This window comes from Salmo salar, unplaced genomic scaffold (genome assembly GCF_905237065.1).
Source record: "Salmo salar unplaced genomic scaffold, Ssal_v3.1, whole genome shotgun sequence".
NCBI classification, from domain to species: Eukaryota; Metazoa; Chordata; class Actinopteri; order Salmoniformes; family Salmonidae; genus Salmo; species Salmo salar.
The window spans coordinates 8,391-34,303 of record NW_025549919.1 but is presented as its reverse complement, the minus strand read 5'-3'; the positions used below and the strand labels follow the sequence as shown (position 1 = coordinate 34,303).

Sequence of the window (25,913 nt, the reverse complement as noted above, 5' to 3'; positions counted from 1 at the left end):
GCGCCTCCTATGGGTGAAAGAGGAGCAGATGTAATTATGTCTCTTAATAGTATTGATACATTACCCTGTACTTTTTTGCAGTTTGTGTTTTGTTTAATAGGTGTGACTGTAGGTGTACTGGTTTCTGTTTGACTGTTGGCTGTGTGGTGAACCTGGGCTATGATAAGAGTGGCTGCTTTGGTTTCTGTTTGACTGTTGACTGTGTGGTGAACCTGGGCTATGATAGGAGTGGCTGCTTTGGTTTCTGTTTGACTGTTGACTGTGTGGTGAACCTGGGCTATGATAGGAGTGGCTGCTTTGGGAGTAGGGGGGACCCACTGGGCTTTTCCATTTCTCCTCTTCAGTTATAGGGGTTGCTATTCTTACCTCTCCTTTTTGATTGGAAAGGGAAGAATCAGTGAAAGTGGATGTTGAGGGTAGGGAGTGGAGATGTGTTTTTGAAAGAGTCTGTATGCGAAGGTTATAGGTTTCACTCAGGGTCGGTTGTTTTCCCAGTGATAGTGTCCGTAAGTATGATGGTTGTCTTTTTGGCAGGGGGCGAGGCTTTGATAAAGGTGGAAATTCCTCTGTTGAGGAGAGAGGGGGCACTGGGGTTGGAGTTGGTATCGTTGGTGGGGAAATTTGTAGTGGGGTGTGTTCTATTGCTGGAAGTGTATGTGGTTGGTCTCGTATTGTGTTTGTCCGTATAGTTGTTAGTTGGGGAGAGGAAGAGGCCTGAGGGAGTTCCAAAATGGTTTCCACTCTAGTGATGGTGGTGGGTGTCAGTTTATGTTTGTACCTCTTATGTGCCCAGCCTATTGCGATTGTCAGTGCCAAAGTGTTGGGTGTGTTTATTTGTTGTTTAACCTGTTGGGTCTAGGGGGCAGCATTTGCATGTCTGGATAAAAAAAATGTACCCGATTTAATCTGGTTACTAATCCTACCCAGTAACTAGAATATGCATATACTTATTATATATGGATAGAAAACACTCTAAAGTTTCCAAAACTGTTTGAATGGTGTCTGTGAGTATAACAGAACTCATTTGGCAGGCAAAACCCTGAGACATTTTCTGACAGGAAGTGGATACCTGATGTGTTGTATTGACTTTAAACCTATCCCATTGAAAAACACAGGGGTTTAGGAATATTTTGGCACTTCCTATTGCTTCCACTAGATGTCACCAGCCTTTACAAAGTGTTTTGAGTCTTCTGGAGGGAGATCTGACCGAACAAGAGCCATGGAACGATGATGTCCCATTAGACACCTGGCGCGCGAGTTCATGTTGGGTACCCTCGTTCCAATACGTTATAAAAGAGTATGCATTCGTCCACCTTGAATATTATTCATGTTCTGGTTAAAAAAGGCCCTAATGATTTATGCTATACAACGTTTGACATGTTTGAACGAACGGAAATATATTTTTTCCCCTCGTTCATGACGAGAAGTCCGGCTGGCTTACATCATGTGCTAACGAGACGGAGATTTTTGGACATAAATGATGAGCTTTTTTGAACAAAACTACATTCGTTATGGACCTGTGATACCTGGAAGTGACATCTGATGAAGAGAATCAAAGGTAATGGATTATTTACATAGTATTTTCGATTTTAGATCTCCCCAACATGACGTCTAGTCTGTATCGCAACGCGTATTTTTCTGGGCGCAGTGCTCAGATTATTGCAAAGTGTGATTTCCCAGTAAGGTTATTTTTAAATCTGGCAAGTTGATTGCGTTCAAGAGATGTAAATCTATAATTCTTTAAATGACAATATAATATTTTACCAATGTTTTCTAATTTTAATTATTTAATTTGTTACGCTGACTTGACTGCCGGTTATTGGAGGGAAACGATTTCCTCAACATCAATGCCATAGTAAAACGCTGTTTTTGGATATAAATATGAACTTGATAGAACTAAAAATGCATGCATTGTCTAACATAATGTCCTAGGAGTGTCATCTGATGGAGATTGTAAAAGGTTAGTGCATCATTTTAGCTGGTTTTATGGTTTTGGTGACCCTGTCTTTGACTTGACAAAACATTACACACAACTCTTGTAAATGTACTGTCCTAACATACTCTAAATTTATGCTTTCGCCGTAAAACCTTTTTGAAATCGTAAAACGTGGTTAGATTAAGGAGATGTTTATCTTTCAAATGGTGTAAAATAGTTGTATTTTTGAAAAATTTGAATTTTGACATTTATTTGGATTCAAATTTGCCGCTCTTGAAATGCACCTGCTGTTGATGGAGTGCACCACGGGTGGCACGCTAGCGTCCCACCTAGCCCCAAGAGGTTAATGGTGTGGGTGACTGACTGGTAATGTGTCTGTAGTATGTACATGTTGTTTTGCATCCACTGGTGTGTGTTCTGTGATAATTTTATTGTGGTGTAGTCTGTGGGTGAAGATGGTTTAATAAAGTTGGTGACACGATGCACCTGTCTCATCATACCAGTAGGGAATACATGATTTTTAAGTGCCTTCTCCACCACTTCCATGTGGTGGAGAACCGGACAGTGTAAATCAAAAAAGCAGGATAATACTATATTTAGAATAGAAGATGTGAAGGCCTGAACAGCACGGGACGTTGTGTGCTGCTCAGGACCAGTCCTTACCACTTTGTTATTTTGTTGACCGGGTTATTGAAATATGAAGGTGGCGATGAGGTTGCCGATTGTGTCTTGGCGTTCCAGGGCTGGAGCTGTGATCCGTTTTCCTTTCGCCGTGTTCTTTGTAAGCCGGGTTATTGCGATATGGAGATGGAGATGAGGTTACCGATTGTTTCTTAGCGTTCCTGCGTTCAAGGGCTGGGGCTGTAATCCGTTGTTCTTTGTGAGTCCAATCCTGTTAAAAGATCTCGTTCCAGAGGTTAAAGTCACGATTGTTTCCCCAAGTGTCTATGCACTTTAGGCAATGAGCTCCCCCTTACCCCTCCACATCTTAACTCTAAAACGTAACTTTTAATATTATTAGTTAAAATCAAAAGATGATTAAAAACCAAGCAATGTTAAAATCCACTGTGAAGTCCTGTTTCAAAAACCCTGACGTTTCGCAGAATTTTCTGCTTCTTCAGAGGGATCTTTTCCTCGACTGAGAACCCCGTACCTTTTAAAATGGGAGCAATTAGGAGGGAAACACCCAATCACTGCTCCCAAATTGGGCGTTTCTATCTTTCTGTTACCCTATTGGTTCAATTTATCAGACACCCAAATAGACACTCAAAGGCGGGAGAGTGATGGCATTACGTGGGCTTATATATGTTAAACTCCTCTTTCTTCTATTTGCTTTTCAGTTCAGTTTCCAGACTTTGTTATAAATTAACCTGGCAATATCCCCAGCCATACTTTCTATCCATTAAATATCCTTTGTCCTGATAGTCCCCCATTTTCCCCCGTATTTCCCTCTCTGATACTTTACTTCCCTAACTTTCCCTCCCTATTCTGTCCCTATATTGTTATTCTGTTCAGTTCTATTACATTTTCTATTATTCTGTACTTTTGTATTTCTTAGTTGTTGTATGTGGTTCTGTATATGAATACCATGCTATTCCTCTAGTACAATGAGACAAATCAAAGAAATAAAAGATAATAATGATAACAGTGTTGGGGGAAAGAAGAGTGATTCAATGTTATATATTGCGGTAATTCACAAGCGCTATTGCTCTCCCGGTGGGTGCGAACGTGAATGACCCGTGGGCAGCTGAGGCGCAACACGCCGCACAAGGAGCAGAAGCCAGCACCTGGAGGCAGTACTACACCTGTAGAAGGATAAACCAGGGATGGCACGGGCAAGGGTTAGGTTTTGAATATAATTGTGTTTCATATCAACTAGCTTGTTTTACGGTGCACAGGCCTATCTCCTGTTCATCCCTCTCCTTCTGATGATGTTATTATATTTAGGTGTAGTACTTAAAATTGCCTGTAGATGTCCTCCTAAGATCATAAATAGACTAAAATGAGTTCTAAAATGCCTTTTTCTGTGTGACAGTACAGGAGCTGATGTGGTGAGATTAATTCAACCAGTGTTGTTAAATATGAACATAAAAGCAATATTGTGCATTTAGTTGGTTTTATTGTTTTATTCTGTTAAAATAATGAGATTAAGAGAGGTGGATGGTTTGATGTGGTCTGTGAGGGTTGGATGAATGGGAGAGAGGACTGCCAATGTGTTGTTTTTTTAATGGTTCTTAAAAATCGTTTTGAATATCCTCTTCTTCTGATTGCATTGAATAGTGTATTTATTGCATAATCCAGGTCTTGCTTGCAAGATGATATCCTGTAGAACCGTATGATTTGTGATTTTATTATTCCCTTAAATGTATGTTTAGGATGGTAACTGTGTTTATGGAGTAAAGCATGTGTGTCTGTTGGTTTGAAGTAGACTCTAGTGTGTAGTGTTTTCTGTGGTTGCGGGCACGCGCCTGAGTCTCACAGTACTGTAACCAGCCACTACCCAAACACGCTACTTTTTTTTCAGCCAGAGCCTGCAAAGCCACGATTCAGCTTTTTACCGCCTTCTACCTTAAGAATTGACTGAATGACACAGGGTTGAGTTGCGTGATTTTCACATTCTGCAGGTTGGTTATATTACAATAGCTTTAGGGTGATTTTAACAACTTCCGGTTGCTCCAGGAAGCTTAGAATCGACACAGGTAGACCTCACAGTAGCCTGATGGATTGTTATAGAAGACAGGTTCATAAGGCATTCATAACCCACATAGACTTCAGGTTGAATTTAGGAGAATAGTCAATGTATTCCTATGGGGAGAGAAGTCATTGCACACTGTTTGATCTAAACACCTTCTTTAAACTATGAAGGGTTAATGCCACAGGGTCAAGGTTAGGCTTGCACAGATCGGGAGGACCTCAGGAATGCTCCTGAGGTTGAATTGTGCTTCTAACCCTAACGGTTCTCTCACTGTCACCCAAAAGCACTCGACATTTTGGGGCAGGCTTCATTTGGGCCTAGTTTTTCTCACGGTCATTGCCCTCAGACCGAGCAAGCTACGGTCAAGCGGGGCATCTCGTTGAACTCGTCTCAGCCTAGAGATAATGGTAATGCCATTGCAGGCTCTGTGTGTCTTTAAGCACCGCACTCTGTCACTCCATCCTTGCTGTGTGTGTGTGTGTGTGTGTGTGTGTGTTTGTTTGTGTGTGAGAGCTTTTCTTTGACATCTGATGGGAAAAATGACTGTTCATGAGGGTTACCTAGTCAAACATATGAAGTTTTGGAAAGATGTGACTTTTCTAACCCTTCAAAACAGCTACTCTGACCCCTATTTAAGGCACTTCCGGTTGTCACAGGAAGCGTATACTCGACACACGTTGTCTTTGGGGTAGGCATAAACAGAATCCTGAATATGAAGTCTCTACCTTAACCTCTTATATCTAGACGTTCCGCTAGCGGAACACCTGCTCCAATGATAGGCGTGGCGCGAATTACAAATTCCTCAAAAATACAAAAATTCAATTTTTCAAACATATGACTATTCACTATGACTATTTCACTATTCACTATTTCACTGTGTCTGTCTATCCCTGTTCTCCCCTCTGCACAGGCCATACAGACGCTTCACACCGCGTGGCCGCTGCCACTCTAACCTGGTGGTCCCAGCGTGCACGACCCACGTGGAGTTCCAGGTCTCCGGCAGCCTCTGGAACTGCCGGTCTGCGGCCAACAAGGCAGAGTTCATCTCAGCCTATGCTACCCTCCAGTCCCTCGACTTGGCGCTGACGGAAACATGGATTACCACAGGTAACACTGCTACTCCTACTGCTCTCTCCTCGTCTGCCCACGTGTTCTCGCACTGGTCAGCGGGGTGGTGGCACTGGGATCCTCATCTCTGCTAAGTGGACATTCTCTCTTTCTCCCCTGACCCATCTTATCGCCTCCTTTGAATTCCATGCTGTCACAGTTACCAGCTCTTTCAAGCTTAACATCCTTATCATTTATCGCCCTTCAGGTTCCCTTGGAGAGTTCATCAATGAGCTTGACTCCTTGATAAGTTCCTTTCCTGAGGATGGCTGGTGAGCCATCCTCAGGAAAGGAACTTATCAAGGCGTCAAGCTCATTGATGAACTCTCCAAAGGTAGACGAGGGGAGGTTAACGTCACCCAGAACTGTGAGAGGTGTCTCACAGTTCTGGGTGACTTTAACCTCTTACATCTAGACGTTCCGCTAGCGGAACACCTGCTCCAATATCCAATGATGGGCGTGGCGCGAAATACAAACTCCTCTAAAATACAAAAACTTCAATTTTTCAAACATATGACTATTTCACAGCATTTTAAAGATAAGACTCTCCTTTATCTAACCACACTGTCCGATTTCAAAAAGGCTTTACAACGAAAGCAAAACATTAGATTATGTTTAGGATGGTAACTGTGTTTATGGAGTAAAGCATGTGTGTCTGTTGGTTTGAAGTAGACTCTAGTGTGTAGTGTTTTCTGTGGTTGATTGTTATTACTGAAAAACACTGTTGTGTCTAAGAAGTTGACTTCTTGCGGATGAATTGTGTATTTAACCTTAATTGATGAATGATGGCTGTTGAGAATGTTCATAAAGTCTGTGAATAATTGGATGTCGTGGGGCCAGGCTCCTATTATGTCGTCTAAAAACCGGTAATAAAAAGTGGGTTGATATGGACACTTGGCCAGTGCCTCTCTCTCCCATTCAGCCATGTATATGTTGGCGTAAGCAGGTGCGAATTTTTTGCCCATAGCTGTTCCCTCCACCTGCAGGTAATAGTGATCGTTGAATAAAAAGTCATTGCTAGTCAGGCTGATTTCTAATAGTTGTAATATTTCTGTGTCCGGTCTAGTGTTGTCTGGGTATCTCTTAAAGATATTTCTAATTGCTTGTATTCCTGTTGCTGTATTTATATTAGTATACAGGCTATCAATATCTATGGTGAATATGTGTGTGTTGGAGGGAACAACTATGGGTCCAATCCTCTCCATGAAGTGATAAGTGTCCCTGAGAAAGCTGGGGTGCCTGGTGGAGAGAGGGTTAATATAATGATCTATGTATTGTGAAATGTTATAGGATTCACTATTGCAGTCTGACACAATCGGTCTGCCAGGAGGAACTTCAAAGGGAATTGTCCATGTCCCTGGTTCCTTGTGTACTTTTAACAGTAAGTAGAATAGTCTAGGTCGTGGAGTATCTGTGCCATAGAGAAAGTCCCGTTGTTTTGCTGTGATGTAGTGTTGGTCGTAGAGTCTTTTTATTATTGTCCTTAACTGTGTCTGTGTCTGTGGTTGTATACTATTTTCTATTGGTTTATAATGTTTGGTGTTGGATAGCTGTCTGTTGGCTTCATACATGTATTGATGTTTATCCAATATTACTATTTTTGAACCTTTATCTGCTGGTTTGATGATTATGTGTGGGTTATTTTTAAGTTGTTGTATTGCCTGTCTTTCTACGTGTGTGAGGTTATCCTCCCTATCCGTGTGAATCTGGTGGTTGTGAAGTGTGTTCTTGTCTGTTCTGATTAATCTCCTGATTCTACCATCTATCTGGGAGGTTTTAGGTTCCCAGGTAGATGGTAAGGTAAATGGTTGGTGGTTGTCGTCTGTGTTATAGTCAAAGTAGTCCAACAGTTTAAGTCTTCTATGATATTTGTGAGTGTCCCTTTGAAGTTCCTCCCAATCAAATTTGTTTGGGCGAGGGATGAATGTCAACCCTCTCTCCAGGAACTTTACCTGTGCTGCTGTGGGTATGAAGGATTTGGAAAGATTCATGATATTAGATGTTGACTGGTCCACTGCTCCCCCTGGTGGAGGATCTGCACCGGTTATTAGGGAAGGAGAGAGATTGAAAGAAAGATTATTTCTATCCAGACTGTGGCTTGTGGTTAATGTAAATTTAACTTTCTGCACCAGTGTTGAAAGATGAGGTCTGCTGTGGTGGATGTCCAGTGTATGAGATCTGTTGTTGTATGAAATGTATCTTGTGGAATCTCTAATAGGGTTGGGAAGTTAGTGGTAATATAAGCATTGATGAGCTTAAGGTTTCTCTTCTGCTGTGAAGTAAGAAGAGGTGAATGGCTGATGACAGGAATGTATATTGTTGCGTTTGGAAATGTTTTCTTTGCCTCCTTGTGCATACCTGACAACTGTTTTAATGATGTTTGGAATGGGTCGTGATCCTTGTTGTTCAAACCCACCGAGATAACAACAGTCGCCGTGTCTGTATGTATGGGGGTTTTCTCCAGTACCTTTGTGAAATGATAGAATGTTGCCCCTGGATAACTGTCGACTTGGATGTTGGGGTTATTGAATGGTGGGATCCGGTTGAGGTTTGAGTCTCCTATGATGAGTATTGGTGTGTGTCCTTCAATGTTCCAATCTGTCACCTTATAATTCGGCCTAGCTTTGTGATAGAAGGGTTTTTGGGGAGGGTGTGTGGGTTTGGGCTGTGGTTGGGATTGAAGATGGGGTTGTGGTGGGGATGATGGTGGGTATTTTGAGGCGCCAGTCGTACAGGGGTCCTGGACAGGCAGAGGCACAACGATATTAGTTGTTTGTGGGGGTTCGGATCTGGGAGCTTTGGGGTGTTGCCCATTGTCTTGCCCTTTGATCATCATCATACTCCCCTTGAATTGCCCTCTCCTTGTCTGTACCCCTTGCCTGGCGCCTCCTATGGGTGAAAGAGGAGCAGATGTAATTATGTCTCTTAATAGTATTGATACATTACCCTGTACTTTTTTGCAGTTTGTGTTTTGTTTAATAGGTGTGACTGTAGGTGTACTGGTTTCTGTTTGACTGTTGGCTGTGTGGTGAACCTGGGCTATGATAAGAGTGGCTGCTTTGGTTTCTGTTTGACTGTTGACTGTGTGGTGAACCTGGGCTATGATAGGAGTGGCTGCTTTGGTTTCTGTTTGACTGTTGACTGTGTGGTGAACCTGGGCTATGATAGGAGTGGCTGCTTTGGGAGTAGGGGGGACCCACTGGGCTTTTCCATTTCTCCTCTTCAGTTATAGGGGTTGCTATTCTTACCTCTCCTTTTTGATTGGAAAGGGAAGAATCAGTGAAAGTGGATGTTGAGGGTAGGGAGTGGAGATGTGTTTTTGAAAGAGTCTGTATGCGAAGGTTATAGGTTTCACTCAGGGTCGGTTGTTTTCCCAGTGATAGTGTCCGTAAGTATGATGGTTGTCTTTTTGGCAGGGGCTTTGATAAAGGTGGAAATTCCTCTGTTGAGGAGAGAGGGGGCACTGGGGTTGGAGTTGGTATCGTTGGTGGGGAAATTTGTAGTGGGGTGTGTTCTATTGCTGGAAGTGTATGTGGTTGGTCTCGTATTGTGTTTGTCCGTATAGTTGTTAGTTGGGGAGAGGAAGAGGCCTGAGGGAGTTCCAAAATGGTTTCCACTCTAGTGATGGTGGTGGGTGTCAGTTTATGTTTGTACCTCTTATGTGCCCAGCCTATTGCGATTGTCAGTGCCAAAGTGTTGGGTGTGTTTATTTGTTGTTTAATGGTGTGGGTGACTGACTGGTAATGTGTCTGTAGTATGTACATGTTGTTTTGCATCCACTGGTGTGTGTTCTGTGATAATTTTATTGTGGTGTAGTCTGTGGGTGAAGATGGTTTAATAAAGTTGGTGACACGATGCACCTGTCTCATCATACCAGTAGGGAATACATGATTTTTAAGTGCCTTCTCCACCACTTCCATGTGGTGGAGAACCGGACAGTGTAAATCAAAAAAGCAGGATAATACTATATTTAGAATAGAAGATGTGAAGGCCTGAACAGCACGGGACGTTGTGTGCTGCTCAGGACCAGTCCTTACCACTTTGTTATTTTGTTGACCGGGTTATTGAAATATGAAGGTGGCGATGAGGTTGCCGATTGTGTCTTGGCGTTCCAGGGCTGGAGCTGTGATCCGTTTTCCTTTCGCCGTGTTCTTTGTAAGCCGGGTTATTGCGATATGGAGATGGAGATGAGGTTACCGATTGTTTCTTAGCGTTCCTGCGTTCAAGGGCTGGGGCTGTAATCCGTTGTTCTTTGTGAGTCCAATCCTGTTAAAAGATCTCGTTCCAGAGGTTAAAGTCACGATTGTTTCCCCAAGTGTCTATGCACTTTAGGCAATGAGCTCCCCCTTACCCCTCCACATCTTAACTCTAAAACGTAACTTTTAATATTATTAGTTAAAATCAAAAGATGATTAAAAACCAAGCAATGTTAAAATCCACTGTGAAGTCCTGTTTCAAAAACCCTGACGTTTCGCAGAATTTTCTGCTTCTTCAGAGGGATCTTTTCCTCGACTGAGAACCCCGTACCTTTTAAAATGGGAGCAATTAGGAGGGAAACACCCAATCACTGCTCCCAATCTGGGCGTTTCTATCTTTCTGTTACCCTATTGGTTCAATTTATCAGACACCCAAATAGACACTCAAAGGCGGGAGAGTGATGGCATTACGTGGGCTTATATATGTTAAACTCCTCTTTCTTCTATTTGCTTTTCAGTTCAGTTTCCAGACTTTGTTATAAATTAACCTGGCAATATCCCCAGCCATACTTTCTATCCATTAAATATCCTTTGTCCTGATAGTCCCCCATTTTCCCCCGTATTTCCCTCTCTGATACTTTACTTCCCTAACTTTCCCTCCCTATTCTGTCCCTATATTGTTATTCTGTTCAGTTCTATTACATTTTCTATTATTCTGTACTTTTGTATTTCTTAGTTGTTGTATGTGGTTCTGTATATGAATACCATGCTATTCCTCTAGTACAATGAGACAAATCAAAGAAATAAAAGATAATAATGATAACAGTGTTGGGGGAAAGAAGAGTGATTCAATGTTATATATTGCGGTAATTCACAAGCGCTATTGCTCTCCCGGTGGGTGCGAACGTGAATGACCCGTGGGCAGCTGAGGCGCAACACGCCGCACAAGGAGCAGAAGCCAGCACCTGGAGGCAGTACTACACCTGTAGAAGGATAAACCAGGGATGGCACGGGCAAGGGTTAGGTTTTGAATATAATTGTGTTTCATATCAACTAGCTTGTTTTACGGTGCACAGGCCTATCTCCTGTTCATCCCTCTCCTTCTGATGATGTTATTATATTTAGGTGTAGTACTTAAAATTGCCTGTAGATGTCCTCCTAAGATCATAAATAGACTAAAATGAGTTCTAAAATGCCTTTTTCTGTGTGACAGTACAGGAGCTGATGTGGTGAGATTAATTCAACCAGTGTTGTTAAATATGAACATAAAAGCAATATTGTGCATTTAGTTGGTTTTATTGTTTTATTCTGTTAAAAGAATGAGATTAAGAGAGGTGGATGGTTTGATGTGGTCTGTGAGGGTTGGATGAATGGGAGAGAGGACTGCCAATGTGTTTTTTTTTTAATGGTTCTTAAAAATCGTTTTGAATATCCTCTTCTTCTGATTGCATTGAATAGTGTATTTATTGCATAATCCAGGTCTTGCTTGCAAGATGATATCCTGTAGAACCGTATGATTTGTGATTTTATTATTCCCTTAAATGTATGTTTAGGATGGTAACTGTGTTTATGGAGTAAAGCATGTGTGTCTGTTGGTTTGAAGTAGACTCTAGTGTGTAGTGTTTTCTGTGGTTGATTGTTATTACTGAAAAACACTGTTGTGTCTAAGAAGTTGACTTCTTGCGGATGAATTGTGTATTTAACCTTAATTGATGAATGATGGCTGTTGAGAATGTTCATAAAGTCTGTGAATAATTGGATGTCGTGGGGCCAGGCTCCTATTATGTCGTCTAAAAACCGGTAATAAAAAGTGGGTTGATATGGACACTTGGCCAGTGCCTCTCTCTCCCATTCAGCCATGTATATGTTGGCGTAAGCAGGTGCGAATTTTTTGCCCATAGCTGTTCCCTCCACCTGCAGGTAATAGTGATCGTTGAATAAAAAGTCATTGCTAGTCAGGCTGATTTCTAATAGTTGTAATATTTCTGTGTCCGGTCTAGTGTTGTCTGGGTATCTCTTAAAGATATTTCTAATTGCTTGTATTCCTGTTGCTGTATTTATATTAGTATACAGGCTATTTCTAATTTAGAAATGTAGTTTTTGTTTAAAATCCCTTGGAAAATTACAGTTACACCTCCTAACTCTTCCATTGGCTGTCAACAATCTTTATGAATAGGTTTCAACCGTCATCTGTTACCGGGCAGATCATTTTGGCTCAGTCAATCATTTGCCAGTCTGAGGAGAGGTGTCATGATGTGTGTACACGTGACATCATCGTCTTTTTTATTTTTCCTCTGGGAATAATAGCTATATCGTCCACTCCACATGGCATTGTTGTGAATGTGTCAACAAAACGGACTCATTTGGAAAATAAGCCAGTAGTGCTGCATTCCACTCCGCAGGTAATATTACATTACAAAGGTTTGATTTGAGCAATTTTTTAGCTAGCTACTTAGCTGTCTTTTGTATACAAGTGTGTAGTTTAGAGTTGGAGGTTAATGGAGGTTAGCTAGCCAGCTATCTTCGTCCGGCGCGCCACCGTTTTCCTACTTAGTCAACAACTGCTAGCAAGCTAGCCAACTTATACCGACTAGCAGCACTGTAGAAACTAATACGGAACGAATACGGAACGATTTGATTAGTGTAGTGTTATCTAGCTACAAAGTTGTCTTTGTATCTAAGATAATTGTGTAGTTGAGAGTAATTATGGATGTTCGTCCTCCTAACGTAGTCAACACTGCTAGCTGCTAGCTAGCTAGTCATCACTGCTAGCTAGCCAACTTCTACCGACTAGCAGCACTGCAGAAACTATTACATTACATTACAACGTAACGACTTGATTAGTGTGGTGTTAGTTGTCTTTGCTGTCTCTGTATCTAAGATAATTGTGTAGTTTGAGCAGACTTAGTCAACACACCTAGTCATCATTAACCCACTGCTAGCTAGCCAACCGTTACCGACTAGCAGCGCTGTAGATACTAATACTAATACTTTACAACGGAACGATTTGACTAGTGCAGTGTTAGCTAGCTAGCTACTTAGTTGTCTTTGTCATAGCTTGATAATTCTGTAGTTTATTAATTACCGAGGTTAGCTAGCCAGCTATTTCGGTCCCCTGCGACGCCATTTTTCCTAACCCAGCCAGCTATTATTGACGAGTAGCATTGTAGAAACTAACTACATTACAAGGAACGTCTTGATTAGTGTTATGTTAGCTAGCTGGCTACAAAGTTGCTTTGTATCATGACAAGGTGTAGTACTGAAACTATCGAGGTTACCTAGCCAGCTACACTTTCAAACAAAGTCAACAACGCAGCCACTGCTAGCTAGCTAACACTGCACTAGTCAAATCGTTCCGTTGTAAAGTATTAGTATCTACAGCGCTGCTAGTCGGACATTATGTTATACAATACATGCATGTTTTGTTCAATCAAGTTCATATTTATATCAAAAACCAGCCAGCCAGCAGTACTGTATCATTTTAGTCAAAAAGATTTTTGCAACGTAAGCTAACTTTCTGAACATTCGAGACGTGTAGTCCACTTGTCATTCCAATCTCCTTTGCATTAGCGTAGCCTCTTCTGTAGCCTGTGTATCCCTGTTCTCCCCTCTGCACAGGCCATACAGACGCTTCACACCGCGTGGCCGCTGCCACTCTAACCTGGTGGTCCCAGCGTGCACGACCCACGTGGAGTTCCAGGTCTCCGGCAGCCTCTGGAACTGCCGGTCTGCGGCCAACAAGGCAGAGTTCATCTCAGCCTATGCTACCCTCCAGTCCCTCGACTTGGCGCTGACGGAAACATGGATTACCACAGGTAACACTGCTACTCCTACTGCTCTCTCCTCGTCTGCCCACGTGTTCTCGCACTGGTCAGCGGGGTGGTGGCACTGGGATCCTCATCTCTGCTAAGTGGACATTCTCTCTTTCTCCCCTGACCCATCTGTCTATCGCCTCCTTTGAATTCCATGCTGTCACAGTTACCAGCTCTTTCAAGCTTAACATCCTTATCATTTATCGCCCTCCAGGTTCCCTTGGAGAGTTCATCAATGAGCTTGACGCCTTGATAAGTTCCTTTCCTGAGGATGGCTGGTGAGCCATCCTCAGGAAAGGAACTTATCAAGGCGTCAAGCTCATTGATGAACTCTCCAAAGGTAGACGAGGGAGGTTAACGTCACCCAGAACTGTGAGAGGTGTCTCACAGTTCTGGGTGACTTTAACCTCTTACATCTAGACGTTCCGCTAGCGGAACACCTGCTCCAATGATAGGCGTGGCGCGAATGACAAATTCCTCAAAAATAACAAAATTCAATTTTTCAAACATATGACTTTTTCACAGCATTTTAAAGATAAGACTCTCCTTTATCTAACCACACTGTCCGATTTCAAAAAGACTTTACAACGAAAACAAAACATTAGATTATGTCAGCAGAGTACCAAGCCAGAAATAATCAGACACCCATTTTTCAAGCTAGCATATAATGTCACAAAAACCCAGAAGACAGCTAAATGCAGCACGAACCTTTGATGATCTTCATCAGATGACAACCCTAGGACATTATGTTATACAATACATGCATGTTTTGTTCAATCAAGTTCATATTTATATCAAAAACCAGCTTTTTACATTAGCATGTGACGTTCAGAACTAGCATACCCCCGCAAACTTCCGCCGAATTCACTAAGAATTTACTAAATTACTCACGATAAACGTTCACAAATACTCCTCTATGCACTCGATAGGTCCGATTTTAAAATAGCTTTTTGGTGAAAGCACATTTTGCAATATTCTAAGTACATAGCCCAGGCATCACGGGCTAGCTATTTAGACACCCGGCAAGTTTAGCACTCACCAATATCAGGTTTACTATTATAAAAGTTTGATTACCTTTTGTTGTCTTCGTCAGAATGCACTCCCAGGACTGCTACTTCAATAGCAAATGTTGGTTTGGTCCAAAATAATCCATCGTTATATCCGAATAGCGGCGTTTTGTTCGTGCGTCCCAGACACTATCTGAAATGGTAAATCAGGGTCGTGCGCATAGCGCAATTCGTGACAAAAAAATCTAAATATTCCATTACCGTACTTCGAAGCATGTCAACCGCTGTTTAAAATCCATTTTTATGCCATTTTTCTCGTAGAAAAGCGATAATATTCCGACCGGGAATCTCCTTTTAGCTAAACTGAGGAAAGTAAACAAAGCTTTCGGTCGCCGCGGGCACGCGCCTAGAGTCTCACAGTACTGTAACCAGCCACTACCCAAACGCGCTACTTTTTTTCAGCCAGAGCCTGCAAAGCCACGATTCAGCTTTTTACCGCCTTCTACCTTAAGAATTGACTGAATGACACAGGGTTGAGTTGCGTGATTTTCACATTCTGCAGGTTGGTTATATTACAATAGCTTTAGGGTGATTTTAACAACTTCCGGTTGCTCCAGGAAGCTTAGAATCGACACAGGTAGACCTCACAGTAGCCTGATGGATTGTTATAGAAGACAGGTTCATAAGGCATTCATAACCCACATAGACTTCAGGTTGAATTTAGGAGAATAGTCAATGTATTCCTATGGGGAGAGAAGTCATTGCACACTGTTTGATCTAAACACCTTCTTTAAACTATGAAGGGTTAATGCCACAGGGTCAAGGTTAGGCTTGCACAGATCGGGAGGACCTCAGGAATGCTCCTGAGGTTGAATTGTGCTTCTAACCCTAACGGTTCTCTCACTGTCACCCAAAAGCACTCGACATTTTGGGGCAGGCTTCATTTGGGCCTAGTTTTTCTCACGGTCATTGCCCTCAGACCGAGCAAGCTACGGTCAAGCGGGGCATCTCGTTGAACTCGTCTCAGCCTAGAGATAATGGTAATGCCATTGCAGGCTCTGTGTGTCTTTAAGCACCGCACTCTGTCACTCCATCCTTGCTGTGTGTGTGAGTGTGTGTGTGTGAGTGTGTGTGTGTGTGTTTGTTTGTGTGTGAGAGCTTTTCTTTGACATCTGATGGGAAAAATGACTGTTCATGAGGGTTACCTAGTCAAACATATGAAGTTTTGGAAAGATGTGACTTTTCTAACCCTTCAAAACAGCTACTCTGACCCCTATTTAAGGCACTTCCGGTTGTCACAGGAAGCGTATACTCGACACACGTTGTCTTTGGGGTAGGCATAAACAGAATCCTGAATATGAAGTCTCTACCTTAACCTCTTATATCTAGACGTTCCGCTAGCGGAACACCTGCTCCAATGATAGGCGTGGCGCGAATTACAAATTCCTCAAAAATACAAAAAATTCAATTTTTCAAACATATGACTTTCACTATGACTATTTCACTATTCACTATTTCACTGTGTCTGTCTATCCCTGTTCTCCCCTCTGCACAGGCCATACAGACGCTTCACACCGCGTGGCCGCTGCCACTCTAACCTGGTGGTCCCAGCGTGCACGACCCACGTGGAGTTCCAGGTCTCCGGCAGCCTCTGGAACTGCCGGTCTGCGGCCAACAAGGCAGAGTTCATCTCAGCCTATGCTACCCTCCAGTCCCTCGACTTGGCGCTGACGGAAACATGGATTACCACAGGTAACACTGCTACTCCTACTGCTCTCTCCTCGTCTGCCCACGTGTTCTCGCACTGGTCAGCGGGGTGGTGGCACTGGGATCCTCATCTCTGCTAAGTGGACATTCTCTCTTTCTCCCCTGACCCATCTTATCGCCTCCTTTGAATTCCATGCTGTCACAGTTACCAGCTCTTTCAAGCTTAACATCCTTATCATTTATCGCCCTTCAGGTTCCCTTGGAGAGTTCATCAATGAGCTTGACTCCTTGATAAGTTCCTTTCCTGAGGATGGCTGGTGAGCCATCCTCAGGAAAGGAACTTATCAAGGCGTCAAGCTCATTGATGAACTCTCCAAAGGTAGACGAGGGGAGGTTAACGTCACCCAGAACTGTGAGAGGTGTCTCACAGTTCTGGGTGACTTTAACCTCATACATCTAGACGTTCCGCTAGCGGAACACCTGCTCCAATATCCAATGATGGGCGTGGCGCGAAATACAAACTCCTCTAAAATACAAAAACTTCAATTTTTCAAACATATGACTATTTCACAGCATTTTAAAGATAAGACTCTCCTTTATCTAACCACACTGTCCGATTTCAAAAAGGCTTTACAACGAAAGCAAAACATTAGATTAGGGTTAGGGTTAGGTTTTGAATATAATTGTGTTTCATATCAACTAGCTTGTTTTACGGTGCACAGGCCCATCTCCTGTTCATCCCTCTCCTTCTGATGATATTATATTTAGGTGTAGTACTTAAAATTGCCTGTAGATGTCCTCCTAAGATCATAAATAGACTAAAATGAGTTCTAAAATGCCTTTTTCTGTGTGACAGTACAGGAGCTGATGTGGTGAGATTAATTCAACCAGTGTTGTTAAATATGAACATAAAAGCAATATTGTGCATTTAGTTGGTTTTATTGTTTTATTCTGTTAAAATAATGAGATTAAGAGAGGTGGATGGTTTGATGTGGTCTGTGAGGGTTGGATGAATGGGAGAGAGGGCTGCCAATGTGTTGTTTTTAATGGTTCTTAAAAATCGTTTTGAATATCCTCTTCTTCTGATTGCATTGAATAGTGTATTTATTGCATAATCCAGGTCTTGCTTGCAAGATGATATCCTGTAGAACCGTATGATTTGTGATTTTATTTTTCCCTTAAATGTATGTTTAGGATGGTAACTGTGTTTATGGAGTAAAGCATGTGTGTCTGTTGGTTTGAAGTAGACTCTAGTGTGTAGTGTTTTCTGTGGTTGATTGTTATTACTGAAAAACACTGTTGTGTCTAAGAAGTTGACTTCTTGCGGATGAATTGTGTATTTAACCTTAATTGATGAATGATGGCTGTTGAGAATGTTCATAAAGTCTGTGAATAATTGGATGTCGTGGGGCCAGGCTCCTATTATGTCGTCTAAAAACCGGTAATAAAAAGTGGGTTGATATGGACACTTGGCCAGTGCCTCTCTCTCCCATTCAGCCATGTATATGTTGGCGTAAGCAGGTGCGAATTTTTTGCCCATAGCTGTTCCCTCCACCTGCAGGTAATAGTGATCGTTGAATAAAAAGTCATTGCTAGTCAGGCTGATTTCTAATAGTTGTAATATTTCTGTGTCCGGTCTAGTGTTGTCTGGGTATCTCTTAAAGATATTTCTAATTGCTTGTATTCCTGTTGCTGTATTTATATTAGTATACAGGCTATTTCTAATTTAGAAATGTAGTTTTTGTTTAAAATCCCTTGGAAAATTACAGTTACACCTCCTAACTCTTCCATTGGCTGTCAACAATCTTTATGAATAGGTTTCAACCGTCATCTGTTACCGGGCAGATCATTTTGGCTCAGTCAATCATTTGCCAGTCTGAGGAGAGGTGTCATGATGTGTGTACACGTGACATCATCGTCTTTTTTATTTTTCCTCTGGGAATAATAGCTATATCGTCCACGCCACATGGCATTGTTGTGAATGTGTCAACAAAACGGACTCATTTGGAAAATAAGCCAGTAGTGCTGCATTCCACTCCGCAGGTAATATTACATTACAAAGGTTTGATTTGAGCAATTTTTTAGCTAGCTACTTAGCTGTCTTTTGTATACAAGTGTGTAGTTTAGAGTTGGAGGTTAATGGAGGTTAGCTAGCCAGCTATCTTCGTCCGGCGCGCCACCGTTTTCCTACTTAGTCAACAACTGCTAGCAAGCTAGCCAACTTATACCGACTAGCAGCACTGTAGAAACTAATACGGAACGATTTGATTAGTGTAGTGTTATCTAGCTACAAAGTTGTCTTTGTATCTAAGATAATTGTGTAGTTGAGAGTAATTATGGATGTTCGTCCTCCTAACGTAGTCAACACTGCTAGCTGCTAGCTAGCTAGTCATCACTGCTAGCTAGCCAACTTCTACCGACTAGCAGCACTGCAGAAACTATTACATTACATTACAACGTAACGACTTGATTAGTGTGGTGTTAGTTGTCTTTGCTGTCTCTGTATCTAAGATAATTGTGTAGTTTGAGCAGACTTAGTCAACACACCTAGTCATCATTAACCCACTGCTAGCTAGCCAACCGTTACCGACTAGCAGCGCTGTAGATACTAATACTAATACTTTACAACGGAACGATTTGACTAGTGCAGTGTTAGCTAGCTAGCTACTTAGTTGTCTTTGTCATAGCTTGATAATTCTGTAGTTTATTAATTACCGAGGTTAGCTAGCCAGCTATTTCGGTCCCCTGCGACGCCATTTTTCCTAACCCAGCCAGCTATTATTGACGAGTAGCATTGTAGAAACTAACTACATTACAAGGAACGTCTTGATTAGTGTTATGTTAGCTAGCTGGCTACAAAGTTGCTTTGTATCATGACAAGGTGTAGTACTGAAACTATCGAGGTTACCTAGCCAGCTACACTTTCAAACAAAGTCAACAACGCAGCCACTGCTAGCTAGCTAACACTGCACTAGTCAAATCGTTCCGTTGTAAAGTATTAGTATCTACAGCGCTGCTAGTCGGACATTATGTTATACAATACATGCATGTTTTGTTCAATCAAGTTCATATTTATATCAAAAACCAGCCAGCCAGCAGTACTGTATCATTTTAGTCAAAAAGATTTTTGCAACGTAAGCTAACTTTCTGAACATTCGAGACGTGTAGTCCACTTGTCATTCCAATCTCCTTTGCATTAGCGTAGCCTCTTCTGTAGCCTGTGTATCCCTGTTCTCCCCTCTGCACAGGCCATACAGACGCTTCACACCGCGTGGCCGCTGCCACTCTAACCTGGTGGTCCCAGCGTGCACGACCCACGTGGAGTTCCAGGTCTCCGGCAGCCTCTGGAACTGCCGGTCTGCGGCCAACAAGGCAGAGTTCATCTCAGCCTATGCTACCCTCCAGTCCCTCGACTTGGCGCTGACGGAAACATGGATTACCACAGGTAACACTGCTACTCCTACTGCTCTCTCCTCGTCTGCCCACGTGTTCTCGCACTGGTCAGCGGGGTGGTGGCACTGGGATCCTCATCTCTGCTAAGTGGACATTCTCTCTTTCTCCCCTGACCCATCTGTCTATCGCCTCCTTTGAATTCCATGCTGTCACAGTTACCAGCTCTTTCAAGCTTAACATCCTTATCATTTATCGCCCTCCAGGTTCCCTTGGAGAGTTCATCAATGAGCTTGACGCCTTGATAAGTTCCTTTCCTGAGGATGGCTGGTGAGCCATCCTCAGGAAAGGAACTTATCAAGGCGTCAAGCTCATTGATGAACTCTCCAAAGGTAGACGAGGGGAGGTTAACGTCACCCAGAACTGTGAGAGGTGTCTCACAGTTCTGGGTGACTTTAACCTCTTACATCTAGACGTTCCGCTAGCGGAACACCTGCTCCAATATCCAATGATGGGCGTGGCGCGAAATACAAACTCCTCTAAAATACAAAAACTTTGTGCTGTGTGAGTGTGTGTGTGTGTTTGTTTGTGTGTGAGAGCTTTTCTTTGACATCTGATGGGAAAAATGACTGTTCATGAGGGTTACCTAGTCAAACATATGAAGTTTTGGAAAGATGTGACTTTTCTAACCCTTCAAAACAGCTACTCTGACCCCTATTTAAGGCACTTCCGGTTGTCACAGGAAGCGTATACTCGACACACGTTGTCTTTGGGGTAGGCATAAACAGAATCCTGAATATGAAGTCTCTACCTTAACCTCTTACATCTAGACGTTCCGCTAGCGGAACACCTGCTCCAATGATAGGCGTGGCGCGAATGACAAATTCCTCAAAAATAACAAAATTCAATTTTTCAAACATATGACTTTTTCACAGCATTTTAAAGATAAGACTCTCCTTTATCTAACCACACTGTCCGATTTCAAAAAGACTTTACAACGAAAACAAAACATTAGATTATGTCAGCAGAGTACCAAGCCAGAAATAATCAGACACCCATTTTTCAAGCTAGCATATAATGTCACAAAAACCCAGAAGACAGCTAAATGCAGCACGAACCTTTGATGATCTTCATCAGATGACAACCCTAGGACATTATGTTATACAATACATGCATGTTTTGTTCAATCAAGTTCATATTTATATCAAAAACCAGCTTTTTACATTAGCATGTGACGTTCAGAACTAGCATACCCCCGCAAACTTCCGCCGAATTCACTAAGAATTTACTAAATTACTCACGATAAACGTTCACAAACTCCTCTATGCACTCGATAGGTCCGATTTTAAAATAGCTTTTTGGTGAAAGCACATTTTGCAATATTCTAAGTACATAGCCCAGGCATCACGGGCTAGCTATTTAGACACCCGGCAAGTTTAGCACTCACCAATATCAGGTTTACTATTATAAAAGTTTGATTACCTTTTGTTGTCTTCGTCAGAATGCACTCCCAGGACTGCTACTTCAATAGCAAATGTTGGTTTGGTCCAAAATAATCCATCGTTATATCCGAATAGCGGCGTTTTGTTCGTGCGTCCCAGACACTATCTGAAATGGTAAATCAGGGTCGTGCGCATAGCGCAATTCGTGACAAAAAAATCTAAATATTCCATTACCGTACTTCGAAGCATGTCAACCGCTGTTTAAAATCCATTTTTATGCCATTTTTCTCGTAGAAAAGCGATAATATTCCGACCGGGAATCTCCTTTTAGCTAAACTGAGGAAAGTAAACAAAGCTTTCGGTCGCCGCGGGCACGCGCCTGAGTCTCACAGTACTGTAACCAGCCACTACCCAAACGCGCTACTTTTTTTCAGCCAGAGCCTGCAAAGCCACGATTCAGCTTTTTACCGCCTTCTACCTTAAGAATTGACTGAATGACACAGGGTTGAGTTGCGTGATTTTCACATTCTGCAGGTTGGTTATATTACAATAGCTTTAGGGTGATTTTAACAACTTCCGGTTGCTCCAGGAAGCTTAGAATCGACACAGGTAGACCTCACAGTAGCCTGATGGATTGTTATAGAAGACAGGTTCATAAGGCATTCATAACCCACATAGACTTCAGGTTGAATTTAGGAGAATAGTCAATGTATTCCTATGGGGAGAGAAGTCATTGCACACTGTTTGATCTAAACACCTTCTTTAAACTATGAAGGGTTAATGCCACAGGGTCAAGGTTAGGCTTGCACAGATCGGGAGGACCTCAGGAATGCTCCTGAGGTTGAATTGTGCTTCTAACCCTAACGGTTCTCTCACTGTCACCCAAAAGCACTCGACATTTTGGGGCAGGCTTCATTTGGGCCTAGTTTTTCTCACGGTCATTGCCCTCAGACCGAGCAAGCTACGGTCAAGCGGGGCATCTCGTTGAACTCGTCTCAGCCTAGAGATAATGGTAATGCCATTGCAGGCTCTGTGTGTCTTTAAGCACCGCACTCTGTCACTCCATCCTTGCTGTGTGTGTGAGTGTGTGTGTGTGAGTGTGTGTGTGTGTGTGTTTGTTTGTGTGTGAGAGCTTTTCTTTGACATCTGATGGGAAAAATGACTGTTCATGAGGGTTACCTAGTCAAACATATGAAGTTTTGGAAAGATGTGACTTTTCTAACCCTTCAAAACAGCTACTCTGACCCCTATTTAAGGCACTTCCGGTTGTCACAGGAAGCGTATACTCGACACACGTTGTCTTTGGGGTAGGCATAAACAGAATCCTGAATATGAAGTCTCTACCTTAACCTCTTATATCTAGACGTTCCGCTAGCGGAACACCTGCTCCAATGATAGGCGTGGCGCGAATTACAAATTCCTCAAAAATACAAAAAATTCAATTTTTCAAACATATGACTTTCACTATGACTATTTCACTATTCACTATTTCACTGTGTCTGTCTATCCCTGTTCTCCCCTCTGCACAGGCCATACAGACGCTTCACACCGCGTGGCCGCTGCCACTCTAACCTGGTGGTCCCAGCGTGCACGACCCACGTGGAGTTCCAGGTCTCCGGCAGCCTCTGGAACTGCCGGTCTGCGGCCAACAAGGCAGAGTTCATCTCAGCCTATGCTACCCTCCAGTCCCTCGACTTGGCGCTGACGGAAACATGGATTACCACAGGTAACACTGCTACTCCTACTGCTCTCTCCTCGTCTGCCCACGTGTTCTCGCACTGGTCAGCGGGGTGGTGGCACTGGGATCCTCATCTCTGCTAAGTGGACATTCTCTCTTTCTCCCCTGACCCATCTTATCGCCTCCTTTGAATTCCATGCTGTCACAGTTACCAGCTCTTTCAAGCTTAACATCCTTATCATTTATCGCCCTTCAGGTTCCCTTGGAGAGTTCATCAATGAGCTTGACTCCTTGATAAGTTCCTTTCCTGAGGATGGCTGGTGAGCCATCCTCAGGAAAGGAACTTATCAAGGCGTCAAGCTCATTGATGAACTCTCCAAAGGTAGACGAGGGGAGGTTAACGTCACCCAGAACTGTGAGAGGTGTCTCACAGTTCTGGGTGACTTTAACCTCATACATCTAGACGTTCCGCTAGCGGAACACCTGCTCCAATATCCAATGATGGGCGTGGCGCGAAATACAAACTCCTCTAAAATACAAAAACTTCAATTTTTCAAACATATGACTATTTCACAGCATTTTAAAGATAAGACTCTCCTTTATCTAACCACACTGTCCGATTTCAAAAAGGCTTTACAACGAAAGCAAAACATTAGATTAGGGTTAGGGTTAGGTTTTGAATATAATTGTGTTTCATATCAACTAGCTTGTTTTACGGTGCACAGGCCCATCTCCTGTTCATCCCTCTCCTTCTGATGATATTATATTTAGGTGTAGTACTTAAAATTGCCTGTAGATGTCCTCCTAAGATCATAAATAGACTAAAATGAGTTCTAAAATGCCTTTTTCTGTGTGACAGTCAGGAGCTGATGTGGTGAGATTAATTCAACCAGTGTTGTTAAATATGAACATAAAAGCAATATTGTGCATTTAGTTGGTTTTATTGTTTTATTCTGTTAAAATAATGAGATTAAGAGAGGTGGATGGTTTGATGTGGTCTGTGAGGGTTGGATGAATGGGAGAGAGGGCTGCCAATGTGTTGTTTTTAATGGTTCTTAAAAATCGTTTTGAATATCCTCTTCTTCTGATTGCATTGAATAGTGTATTTATTGCATAATCCAGGTCTTGCTTGCAAGATGATATCCTGTAGAACCGTATGATTTGTGATTTTATTATTCCCTTAAATGTATGTTTAGGATGGTAACTGTGTTTATGGAGTAAAGCATGTGTGTCTGTTGGTTTGAAGTAGACTCTAGTGTGTAGTGTTTTCTGTGGTTGATTGTTATTACTGAAAAACACTGTTGTGTCTAAGAAGTTGACTTCTTGCGGATGAATTGTGTATTTAACCTTAATTGATGAATGATGGCTGTTGAGAATGTTCATAAAGTCTGTGAATAATTGGATGTCGTGGGGCCAGGCTCCTATTATGTCGTCTAAAAACCGGTAATAAAAAGTGGGTTGATATGGACACTTGGCCAGTGCCTCTCTCTCCCATTCAGCCATGTATATGTTGGCGTAAGCAGGTGCGAATTTTTTGCCCATAGCTGTTCCCTCCACCTGCAGGTAATAGTGATCGTTGAATAAAAAGTCATTGCTAGTCAGGCTGATTTCTAATAGTTGTAATATTTCTGTGTCCGGTCTAGTGTTGTCTGGGTATCTCTTAAAGATATTTCTAATTGCTTGTATTCCTGTTGCTGTATTTATATTAGTATACAGGCTATCAATATCTATGGTGAATATGTGTGTGTTGGAGGGAACAACTATGGGTCCAATCCTCTCCATGAAGTGATAAGTGTCCCTGAGAAAGCTGGGGTGCCTGGTGGAGAGAGGGTTAATATAATGATCTATGTATTGTGAAATGTTATAGGATTCACTATTGCAGTCTGACACAATCGGTCTGCCAGGAGGAACTTCAAAGGGAATTGTCCATGTCCCTGGTTCCTTGTGTACTTTTAACAGTAAGTAGAATAGTCTAGGTCGTGGAGTATCTGTGCCATAGAGAAAGTCCCGTTGTTTTGCTGTGATGTAGTGTTGGTCGTAGAGTCTTTTTATTATTGTCCTTAACTGTGTCTGTGTCTGTGGTTGTATACTATTTTCTATTGGTTTATAATGTTTGGTGTTGGATAGCTGTCTGTTGGCTTCATACATGTATTGATGTTTATCCAATATTACTATTTTTGAACCTTTATCTGCTGGTTTGATGATTATGTGTGGGTTATTTTTAAGTTGTTGTATTGCCTGTCTTTCTACGTGTGTGAGGTTATCCTCCCTATCCGTGTGAATCTGGTGGTTGTGAAGTGTGTTCTTGTCTGTTCTGATTAATCTCCTGATTCTACCATCTATCTGGGAGGTTTTAGGTTCCCAGGTAGATGGTAAGGTAAATGGTTGGTGGTTGTCGTCTGTGTTATAGTCAAAGTAGTCCAACAGTTTAAGTCTTCTATGATATTTGTGAGTGTCCCTTTGAAGTTCCTCCCAATCAAATTTGTTTGGGCGAGGGATGAATGTCAACCCTCTCTCCAGGAGCTTTACCTGTGCTGCTGTGGGTATGAAGGATTTGGAAAGATTCATGATATTAGATGTTGACTGGTCCACTGCTCCCCCTGGTGGAGGATCTGCACCGGTTATTAGGGAAGGAGAGAGATTGAAAGAAAGATTATTTCTATCCAGACTGTGGCTTGTGGTTAATGTAAATTTAACTTTCTGCACCAGTGTTGAAAGATGAGGTCTGCTGTGGTGGATGTCCAGTGTATGAGATCTGTTGTTGTATGAAATGTATCTTGTGGAATCTCTAATAGGGTTGGGAAGTTAGTGGTAATATAAGCATTGATGAGCTTAAGGTTTCTCTTCTGCTGTGAAGTAAGAAGAGGTGAATGGCTGATGACAGGAATGTATATTGTTGCGTTTGGAAATGTTTTCTTTGCCTCCTTGTGCATACCTGACAAC

General features: G+C 42.3%; 1 protein-coding gene and 1 long non-coding RNA gene across 2 annotated transcripts; one reads left to right on the top strand and one right to left on the bottom strand.

Annotated features, from left to right (window-relative positions):
* Nucleotides 1-2,282: 2,282 nt before the first annotated feature.
* LOC123739000 (uncharacterized) lies at nt 2,283-7,729 on the bottom strand. The gene is made up of 2 exons (XM_045713585.1): nt 6,352-7,729; nt 2,283-4,305 (listed from the first exon to the last, which is right to left on the bottom strand). The coding sequence occupies exons 1-2, from the start codon at nt 7,727-7,729 to the stop codon at nt 4,070-4,072; spliced, it is 1,614 nt and encodes a 537-aa protein (XP_045569541.1). The 3' UTR covers nt 2,283-4,069.
* Nucleotides 5,664-13,606, top strand: LOC123739001 (uncharacterized). The gene is made up of 3 exons (XR_006767589.1): nt 5,664-5,738; nt 10,860-12,336; nt 13,553-13,606. It is a non-coding gene; the product is annotated as an uncharacterized lncRNA (long non-coding RNA).
* Nucleotides 13,607-25,913: the final 12,307 nt, after the last annotated feature.

Excerpts from the sequence above, each read along its gene's own strand:
- LOC123739000 (XM_045713585.1), bottom strand. The coding sequence starts at position 7,729 with ATGAATCTTTCCAAATCCTTCATACCCACAGCAGCACAGGTAAAGTTC. Across the intron at positions 4,306-6,351 it reads ACACAGTTACCATCCTAAAC|ATACATTTAAGGGAATAATA; the intron begins ATAATCTAATGT and ends ACCATCCTAAAC.